This window comes from Corvus brachyrhynchos, unplaced genomic scaffold (assembly GCF_000691975.1).
Source record: "Corvus brachyrhynchos isolate BGI_N302 unplaced genomic scaffold, ASM69197v1 scaffold34, whole genome shotgun sequence".
Classification (NCBI taxonomy): Eukaryota; Metazoa; Chordata; class Aves; order Passeriformes; family Corvidae; genus Corvus; species Corvus brachyrhynchos.
Window position 1 is genome coordinate 6,107,114 of NW_008238126.1, and position 10,308 is coordinate 6,117,421.

Sequence of the window (10,308 nt, forward strand, 5' to 3'; positions counted from 1 at the left end):
TGGGCGCTGTGCCGGGCGGGACAGGGGCTGTGCCGGGGGACAGACCCCCGCGGGTGCCGCCGGGGACGTGGGGCGCAGGCATCGCCCCGAAGCCTGGCTGAGGGGAGACATGTGCTCTCCTCTGTCCGCACCTGCCTTGGGAGGCTGAGCACGCCGGAGTTCTTGGACGTTCTTCCCAGGCATCACTGTTACTTTGCTTTGAATGGGAACCAAACCCTCACCGATAACTATCACAACAAAATAGCAAATTCGGATAAAGGCAGGAAGGGATCTCCCTAAAGACATGCTCACGCTTTGGTGCATCTCTCCCCGGCGTTCTTCTTCTGTGATTAAAGGTCTCCAGCCCCGCTTGGAAGGACGGTCTGTGAGTGCCGTGGAGGGACGGGTGTGGAGGTGGATTTCTGCTTGATGGCGGTGGGAGAGGTTCAAAACTCTTTTCTTTTCTCGTGTTGCTTGAAAAGAGCGTTTTTCTGAGTAATGCTTAGTAGACCCTATGAATCACCATCTGCATAACTTTATATGGGGGCTGCTATTCTCAGCGTTTCACTGGAACCATGTAAACTATCAACAATCTTATCTGTTTGTACATGCAACGTGCAAATCTATTCCCTGGAAAACTAGTTCAGAGCAGGTCAAAGGAGGAGACAGAGCAGAGCAAAATGTCGGGGTGGCTCGGAGCGTGGAGAAGGGTGTTTGGGAGCCGGCAGCTGCCGTGGTCGGATGGGCAGCCCCTCCGCGAAAACTTGTGCTGGGAATGCTCATGGGCAGGGAGAGCTGCTGTGCAGATGCTGAGCGCCCCGGGAGCGGCGCCGAGAGAGGCTCCGGGAGCAGGGACGCGGGTCCTGCTCCAGCCTCGCACATCTCTCCTTGCCTCTGCTCCTTCAGACTTCTCTTCCAGCGGTCGGTGTGCTGAGAAAACACCGTGGGTCTTTCAGAGAGGCTCAGGAGAGCTGTGCCAGGCCGAGAGGGGGCTTGGCAAGGGGACGGTGCGGTGGCAATGTCACCCAGCGGTGGCAATGTCACCCAGCGCGGCGGAGCTGCCCCCGCACAGGCGCTGCGGGAGCACGTGCGGGGAGGCTGGGGGAGCTTTCAGCGCGCTGGATTTGTCAAGAGAGAAGAGTTTATTCTCTCGAGCTGTCAATCCATCATCTCCCAGAGGCTTCTCCACCTTCCCTCTGCCTCCCCCTCACTGCCAGCGCTTCCAGATGTGCTCAGTGCTGGAGGCTGCAAAATTTCCCGTGCCCAGGCAGGGGACTCACAGTGTCTCCTAAATCTGACCAGGGAATTCAGAGCATCTCCCAAAGCTCACCAGTCTGACCCCAGAACGAGGAGAGTGTTGACTGCAGGAGCTGAACATTTCAACTCTTGATGCTGGTTCAATCCAGGATTTCGGTTTGGAGTGACCTGACATTTCCATGCAGTACGATTGAGAGCTTTGCTGTAGGGGTTTTTTTTGGGTGATTTTTTTTTTCTCCAAACAATATTGGCTGAATTTTTTCTGTGAAAATGCATTGCTATCCAAAGGAGCTGCATTCACAGGTCAGTGGGGTCCTTGCGCTTTCCTGAGCATCTCCTGCTGCAAGGCAGCCCGAGTCCAGCTCTTCTGTTGTGTCCTGCCCACGTTCAGTGATGGTTTGGGGATGCTGATCCCTGATGGCATCTAATACCATCTCCAACAGCCCCTTCTCCATCTCAGCTCAGCCAAGCCCCTGCCATTCAGGAGGGAGCACCCAAACATGCCCCCCATTACAGAGGGAAGCTCTGCCTTTTCTCAGCCCAGGAGCATGACCTCCTTCCCAGCAGGTGGCCACTGGTCACCATGAGCCTGGACAGCAATTTGGGCTTGTGACCCTGGGACAAGCCTGGAGTGAGCTGTTGGGGCTCCCAGTCCTGCAGCTTTCCTAAATCCCGCTTCTCATCAGATTCCTTCATTAAATGTCGATTAGATCAGATAGTGTTTCTTTCGCTACAAGGTAATTTGGCTTTCCATTTAGTCAGCCCATCTGATAAATAATGGCTTGAAATAACATAATTCCACCTGACCTTGATGACACCAAGTCCATGCTGGACTTCTGCTCCCTGCCCAGCTCTGGGTCTGCACTTTCATATCTCAGGGTACAATTTAAGACCCCTGTGGAGGAGATGAGCCCTGCCTGGAGGAACGGAGACCAAAGCCACCACATTATCTTCCTGTTACTGACACACAGGCAGAGTGATGAAGGCAGAGGTGACAGCTGAGTGTGGGTCGTCCATCTGTCCACCCACTTCTGCTTGAGCTCCTCCTCTGTCCTGGCCATCCTTCACGTGCAGGTTCTCCACTGGCACTTGCCACCACGAGAAACCTTCACAGTGGAGTCACTCAGGACTGAATCTCTCTGGGAGTGTTGGTGCTTAACTCCCACATGGGCCAAAGCTTTTTGTCCACTGAGAAGTGGGAGCTGAACCTGCGTCTTCTTGCTGGGCAGTGAGCAGGGCCAGGGGGGACATGGTGGGACCTCTCTGCCCCCTTGGTTAGTTGAGAGCTGGGGATGCACAAGCTGAGGGAGCAGATGCTTGCTGTTTGCTGGAGAAAGTCACAGGGACTGAGATCAGAAACCAGTTCCCCCTCCCCAAGTTTTCCAGCACCAGGGAAGCATGGTTGCTTTCTGCATGTGACATTTAGCTGAAAGGAGTCACCCAGCAGAAACATGCGGCACTAGCTCATCTGTTTGGTTGTCAAACCAACCCAGACCACCCTGATAGGGCAGGTGAAAGTGGTGATAACACCTTCGGGGTTGGTCTTGACAGAAGAACTTGAGAAGGTCTGCACTGGAGCTGACCCAGGGGAGTAAGATTTTATGTGCCAAACCTCATGTAGATGAAGATTGAGCAGATTTTTCCAATGTCATCAGTTCTGGAGGAGAAAACAGGCACACTGATAGTTCGGAAGTGATGACATCTTAAATTTATGTCCCTCTCTCTGACCTCTTCCATAAGCCATGCTTTGAAAACCCAGGAAACCCAGCTGGCATTCCTCCCAGTTTGGGAGGAAGTCGGGAATAAAACCCAAAGAGAAGAGCTGTGAAAGTGCCCGGAGCTGGGGTGTCCATCCTGCCTTTGTGGGAGTGCTATGTGATTCCTTGAAAATCAGGATGTTCTTATGAGGCTGTTGGGAAGTTTATGGGTGCAACCTGGTGCTGACTTTGCTCTTCCCAAGGGCTTCCCATCTGAGATGGTGGAAATGCCCCTTCTGATGGTCAGTAATAATGGCTAAAGAGGCTGCAACCCCAGGAGAGGTTCTAACTCAGTCATTTTCTCCTCTGGCAGGTCTTCCATGAGTTTCTCCTGCTCAAACCTGGCCCCCCTCTTGTCTTACAGGACGTGGGGTCTCTCATGCCTTGCCTCACTCTTCTCCCCTCCTAAAATCTCCATCTGAAGGATGGCAGCCGCCTCTTTCCGCTACGGCCTGACCATCACGGGGGCCGTGCTGCTGGTGACAGGGACACTGTGCTTTGCCTGGTGGAGTGACGGGGAGGTGGGCTCTGGCAGCGGGGCTCGCCTCCTGCCTCCCCGGGAAGCCGAGGCCGTTCCCAGCTCCTCCTCCTCCAGCGCCCTGCTCCGCTCCGTCAGCTTCTTCTGCTGCGGCATCGGTGGCATCCTCCTCATCTTCGGCCTCCTCTGGTCCGTCAAGGCCAACGCCAGGGTGGTGTCCCGGCGCTACCAGTACCATTTCCCCAGGGACCTGCAGTACTTCACGGCGGAGCCTCCGGAGAAGTGGAACTTCAGGTGGGAGCCACGTCCCTGCCCGTGCTTGGGTGGGCAGAGGTGGAGGGTGGGCTTGGCTGTCCCTGAACCTGTTCCCAGCCTTGCTCGCTGGTGAACTCACAGGAGCAGCAACAGTGCTCAGTGCTGTCCTGCTGCTCCCCGAGCAGATGCTCCTACTCATTAATGTCACCCCGAGCCCCCGCAGTCCTCTCCCTGCCCACCCCCTCTGTGCCCACGCTGGCTGTGCCCGTGGCCAGCTCGGCTGCATCCAGCTCTCCTCACCCTGAAGGGCCATCACGTGCCGAGGGACAAATCTCCTTAGCAGGGCCACCAAGCAGAAGAATACATTGGTTTTCTGGCAGCAGGTTTGGATGTGGGGGTGGGGAGAGGTCACTCAGAGCTCCAGTCGTGGTCTCCCAGGTCTGCAATGCTCTGTAAGATGAAGATGTTTATAACATCTTTAATAGAAGCAAAATCTTTCTTACAAGGGAGTTAAATGAAAAAAAAAAAGGAAAAATAATCCTTGGAATGGCAACAAGACAGGAATGTAGGCAGAGGGTCATTTATGAAGCCGATTGTAGGGTATGGAAAGACTTCTTGCCCTGCCCTGAACTCCTCTGCAGCTTTTCGGGTTCCCTGAATCTTCCAGTGTGAGCCTGAGATTTATTCCCACTTCTTGATTAAAAGTTTTTTTGATCAAAAGGGTTTTCTTTTCCCAGGGACTGCTATGGAAGCAGAGCCAGCCAGCCCTTCCTAGTGCTGCTTTGTGGGGTCACAGCAAAGATCTTGGCTCCAGCATAAATCGGGCTCTGGGGAAAAGCAGCACTAAAAGAAACTCTTAAGAACATTAAACCATAAAAACACAGTTGGAGTGGGAGGCACGTTCCTGGTTCTCCAGGGGTTTCAGTGCCCATCTGGATATCTGTGAGCTTGTGAGCCAGTGTGGGTATCTGGGGGGAGGCTCCTTGTCCCAGGGAGGGACTTTGCTGTGCCCCTGTGGGGAATGTCCCCTTCCCTGAGCTCCCAGCTCCCATGCTGGGTGGGATGTAGCACTGCTGGTGCTGCAGCAGCTCCTCCAGCCCCAGCAAAGCATCCTGTGCTGGGATAAATCCCCCTCTATGCGTTTCCAAGGCAGCATTCCTGTGCAAGCTGAGGCTGTTTGGCAAAATCCCTGGCGCAGAAGCCCAGGGCAGCTTGTCTGGGACAGGGATCTGCCAAGTTCAGCATGGAGGCATCCCTGTGGAGCACATGGCTTTTCCTTTGGACCAGTTGTGCCCTCCTATGCCTGCTGCCTCCCCACCCCAGAGGGCTGGGTTTCATCTGCAATGATGAGTTGCTTTCACAGCATTCCCAGCTTTGGGACTGCGCCGTTCCATAGGGTGCCAAGCAGGGCCATGTGCAGGGCAAAGGTTGTCCAGAGGTTTTCCCTGTACACAAGTTGTGTTTGCTCAGCAAAGCTCTGCTGGAAGTGGCACTAGGCTTGGCCAGTGCAGGGAGGGCTCTGGCTGGCACAGGAGTGGTGTTTGACCACAGTGACCCAGGGTGCCTGGTGCTTGTCCAGGTTCTTGTGCCAAACTGCTCCCTCAGCTGTCAGCAGCCTCTGCTCTTCTGGGGTGAATTAGGGGTTAGGCATGATGAGGATGCACTTTTGCCTGTGGGACCCTCTTGCAAGACCTCCGTGGATGGCTCTGCACCCTCATGATGTCAGGAAGCAGCTGACATGGTCACCCCTTCACCCTGAGCATGCAAAACCTGCCCATGTGCCATCCCCAGCACAGATGTTAATCATGCTCAAGGATTGGGGCTGATGGGGTGTTGGGATGCTCCAGCTGATGGATGCTGAGATGCTGCAGTTGGCGGGACACTCAGATAGCTTTGGGTGACAGAGTACAGGAATGCTACAGTTGACAAGTGCTGGGGTGCTCCAGTTATTGGGTGCTGGGGTGATCCAGCTGTTGGGTGCTGGGATGCTCTGGGTGATGGGATGTTGGCATGGCTGTGGTTGATGAGTGTTGGGATGCTCCAGTTGGGTGCTGGGATGCTCCAGCTGGATGCTGGGATGCTCCAGCTGGGTGCTGGGATGTTGACGATGTGCACTGCTGGGTTTTTCCCTCTTCCCTCGCAGCACCTGGGACGCCAGCGCCATCCCCACCTATGAAGAAGCCCTGACCTGCAGACCTGCCCACGGCACCCCGGCCTACGTGCAGCCGCCGGGGAGGAAGGAGGAGCTCACGCCGCCCCTGTACCGCTACCTGGAGGAGGACGAGAGCTGGCAGGGCGGCCGCCGGCGCAGCTCCTCCGACAGCGCCTTGTTCCGCCCCAGCCCGTCCTGGCTGGACGCGCCGCACCCCGAGGAGCCGCAGGCACAGCCGCCCCCCAGCTATGAGAACATCAGCGTCCGGGGGTCTGAGCTGGGGCAGCCCGGGCCGGGACTCTGCGGGTGGCTGCCCAGTCCCTCGGCTTTAAACTGAGCCTCTTTCCTTGTGGGGGTGAGAGGAGGGTGGGCGAGGAGTGGGAAGGGTCAGCCTGGCTTGCCTGGCTTTCCGAGCGATGGGTCTGGCGCTGCTGGGATTGTGGGTCCTGCGGGGGATGTGTTCGGAGCGTCGGGGGTAACTGGCATGTTTGAAAGCTTTCATATTTTTAATAAAGCCACTGCTGGTTTCAGAGGCTTTGCATTCCCTGCTCTGGCCCGCCCTGGGGAGCTCCTGTCAGGCCGGGGGCTGCCCACTCGGTAACGAAAGCTGCAGCAAAGAGCGAGGAATCTGGCCAGAGAAAGCCCAGCTCCGTCTGCACCATTCGCTTCTCTGCCTTTGCAATGCCCCTTCCAGCCCTGTCTCCATCCCTTCCATCTTGCTTCCCTAAGTCCTGACTTCCCACGCCTCACATCATGCGGTGTTGGAGATGCTCAGTGGGTCGTGCCTGTGGTCAGAGCATCCAAGCGCACTTGGCATTTCAGGCAGCCTCCTGTAAAAGCCATCCTGAGTGGCACAGCCCCCTCCCTCCCTGCTCTCTGCGGATGGCTGTGCAGCCTTGCCCAGAGGAAAGGCCAGCTGTGGCAGGGGCTGCTGCCAGTTCCCGCATCCCACCAAAGTAAAGGGCTGCCCCGGACCCCCTGCAGCCCTGCAGGGCTGCACAGCGGCTGAGGAGCCACAGCCACGTCTAAGATTCTGTTTATAATATAATTATTTGTCATAAGCCAGGTGTATCAAGGGAATAAAACGAGGGAATAAATCAAGGAAATAAAACAAACATTGTCTGGCTGTCGGATGTGTGGTGGGAAGGTGACACCTTTAAACACCCCAGCTCCGAATTAAGTGAAAACAGGGCATAGGGATACTCTTGTCTTCATTCCCCCTGGGTGGACCAACCTCAGTCCATCCTTTTCTGGCTTTAGTGCCCTCTTCACAGCCCACTTGCTGCCCAGTGAGGCAGCCTTAGCACTCGGCCACAGCAAGGCAGGGTCTGTTCCAAACCCACTGGCCTCCGAAAAGACCCCAGAGCACTCCCTCTTTTCCTGTTGCAGCCCCACAGCCCCTGAGAACATGCTGGGCCCTGGCATCCCCCTTATCTGGGGCTCTGCCAGCTCTGATTTATGACCAAGTCCAGCTCCAGTGCCCAGGGCTGGGAAAATCCCAGCAGGACCAGCTGATCTCCGGGTCCCCACCTCTGCAGCCGTGCTCCCCTCTCCCTCCCTGTCCCTTCCCCGGGTGTGGGGTCCGGCTGAGCGTGCCTGCAGGGAAGGTTACCCGGACACGTGCCAGGCGGCTCCACTGGAGTGTGAACGGCGGGTCAGTGTTTGCATTCATTACAAACCCATTAAAAACTGGCTGGCTCAGCCCTGGGCAGGACCAGCTCAACGTGCAGCTGATCCTCAGCTCCTGGCAGCCTCCAGAGAGAGAAACCACTCCTTGCCTCACCCTGCAGGTGTGCTCAGCAGGCAGCAGCCGCAGGTGAACGGGCTTTCCGGCACCTCTCCTCCTGCCTCTCCCACCCGGAGCCCATGGCAGAGGAGAAGACTTTCCGCTACGGGTTCATCATCTTGGGGTTCTTCCTGGTGATGACGGGGATGTTCATCATGAGTGTGGAAAAGCCCCACATCTACATCACCTTCTGTGTCCTGGGTGTCCTGCTCGTAGCCGTGGGCATCACCTGGAGCATGTGCCAGTGCTACCCAAAGGTAGGATCCATCCCGCTGCTGAGCACTCTGGGGGGCTCAAGGGCTCAGCTGGGTTTGGGGGACTTTGGCTGCTGTGGATGTGTAGCCTCAGGCTGTGCCTCAGCTTCCCCAGAGGAAGCCAGCTGCAGCAATCTGGAGGGGGAATTGTTGGTTTGGGAAGCTTGTGCCCTGCTGATGCCTGCAGGATGTGGCCACTCTCCGTCACCCCCTGCACAGCCTAGACTTAGCTTTCAAACAGGCAGCAGGGAATAATCCCAAGGAAGTAAACTTATGTTCATCTCTCCCATGGCACCCTTTCCTTGGGGTCTGGGGCTTGGCAGGCTCCCAGGACTTCCAAGAAGGGACTGTCGTGGCCATGGAGGTTGGAGGGTCCCAGCCCCCCTGAGCCCAGCCCTCACCTGCCAGTCTTCTTGGCAGAGGGCACTGCCAGCACAGAGGGCAGCCACGCGCCCTTGCCCTGGGAAACGGGTCTGGCAGAAAAGAGTTTTTTTCCAAGGAGAGGGCATCTGTAGGACTGATCTGGGCACTGCTGGATGGCCTGTCAACAACTTGGCTGCCCTCCAAAATGTGGGGGAGCGACCTCAGGGCCTGGGAGCAGCTGGGACCTCTGAAAGCAGCTGTGTTCTCTGGGACTGGGGTGAAGCAGAAACCAGCTCCCCTCATGGCTGAGCTCAGTCCTGGCTAGGAGGGAGATGTGGCTTTGCCACTGTGCTCAAGGCTCAAGGATGGGACACCCTCGATGTTGTCCCTGACCACTGAGCTCCCGTGTGGGCCTTGGGGACATGTGGGACGCCACAGGGGGAAAGGCACTGAGAGCAGGGCTGGGCTGGATTCATTCAGGGCTGGGCTGGATTCATTCATTCCTTACTGATTTCCCTCAAAAAAGCTATTTCCAAGCAAAACATCCAAATATGGTAGGAAAACCACCCTAAACCCAGCTGAAGGGACACTCCAGCCCTTTTCCCCTATGAGGGCTGAGGGCCCCTGTGATGCCCAGGCTCTGCCTTTCTTTTCCCCCCAGATAACGTTCATCCCTGCGGACCTCGAGGCCAAGCAGTTCCTGGACCGCAAACCCATGGTGCTGCCGCAGAAGGACACCCGGTGGGTCCCACAGCGGGGTGATGTGTGTGCCCTGAGGGCAGGGCCTGAGACTGGGGACAGCTGCACCGATTGCAGCACAAAATGCCAAGCAGGGATCAGAGTGGGAGAGGCAAGGGCTGCCTGAGCCCCCCGAGGCTGAGCTTGAGTGATGCTGGGGGATGCAGAGCATCCAGTGATGTTCCTGCAGGCATCTCCTGGCTCTGCTGCTGGTGTGGGCAGTGATGTGGCCTTGGGGGCCTGTAAAGCCACTTCCTCACGTGATGGAGCCCTGTGCGCCTGTGCTTGAGCATCTCCCAGCTCCATGAGGTCCAGGACTGCTCAGCACCCTGTTATCCCTTTGCCTGCAGCTTGATTGCCCCCTGCCCCAACCAAGAGGCCACCAGCACCTACGAGACGAGCCTGCCATCCTATGACCAGATCCAGAGGCAGGTGGTCAGCTCAGCTCCACTCCCACCCATGGCCCAGTCCAGATCCCGCAGCTGCTCCCAGTCAGCCGTGCAGGCCAAAGCAGAGGTCCACCGGGAGCTGGGGGGTGCTGGAGACCCCCTCCAAGAGCTGGGACCTCGGCTGGAAACAGCAGAAGGCAGCTGGTATGTGATGCCTGTGGGGTTGGGGTGGCACCGGTGGCATGTGGGGTGAAAAGGAGGGGGAGGGAGAGGGGGCAGAGAGGTCTTTGCTACTCTCACAGCACTGAGCCAGCCCCCAGACCCTTGGCCCCACTGGAGCCTGGATGGTGCCTCAACCCACGAGGAGTCTCTGAACCAAATTATTTCCCAGGAGGAAATGTAGATGGCCTTTGGTTATAATTTGCATTTTGATGTTTGCATTTTGCTTTTATTTAATTTTATCAGTATAAACAGTGTCCCTCACCAGAATAACCCCAAAGTCTCTGATCAGACTTTGATAGAAATGAGATGCCCAGTACGTGACCCTCAAACCAGGTGCCACATGTGATGCCCAAGCATTGGTTTGGGAGGTCCCAAAGGGCTCTGCAGGTGATGGGGATCACTGTGCAGGCTCGGGGCATAGGACTTGGGCACCTGCCAAAGTGTAGCTACAGCTGGGATGGGTGCACTGCTTTCCCCTCGGGATGCAGGAAATGCAAAGACAGCCACTACTTCATCCCATGGGCAGCAGGAACCTGGCAGGCAGGTGTCCCCATAAAGGCAGGCACCAGGGGCTGGGATAGGGACATCCCAGGGCGCTCCAGCCACCCAGCAAGGGGACTGGTGATGCTGGGATGCTGCCTGAGCAGCGCTCCCGCAGCCACCGGCTCCGGGGGAACC

At 56.9% G+C, this 10,308-nt stretch overlaps 2 protein-coding genes across 3 annotated transcripts in view; both read left to right on the forward strand.

The window, feature by feature from the left end:
* The window catches only part of TMEM61 (transmembrane protein 61), an 11,575-nt gene extending 5,165 nt beyond the window's left edge, over positions 1-6,410 (forward strand). Inside the window, exons 1-3 of one of the 2 annotated variants that reach the window (XM_017733490.1) lie at positions 25-364; positions 3,358-3,765; positions 5,870-6,410. In XM_017733490.1, the coding sequence (XP_017588979.1) occupies positions 3,419-3,765; positions 5,870-6,215 (693 nt within the window). In that variant the 5' untranslated portion in view covers positions 25-364; positions 3,358-3,418 and the 3' untranslated portion in view covers positions 6,216-6,410. Of the gene's footprint in view, positions 1-24; positions 365-3,357; positions 3,766-5,869 lie in introns of those variants that run through there. The other variant, XM_008633057.2, reaches the window with a different exon arrangement.
* Positions 6,411-7,744: 1,334 nt separating this feature from the next.
* Positions 7,745-10,308, forward strand: part of BSND (barttin CLCNK type accessory beta subunit) — a 2,968-nt gene continuing 404 nt past the window's right edge. The window contains exons 1-3 of the mRNA XM_008633108.1: positions 7,745-7,921; positions 8,943-9,022; positions 9,370-9,612. Of these exons, the coding sequence (XP_008631330.1) occupies positions 7,745-7,921; positions 8,943-9,022; positions 9,370-9,612 (500 nt within the window). The remainder of the gene's footprint in view (positions 7,922-8,942; positions 9,023-9,369; positions 9,613-10,308) is intronic.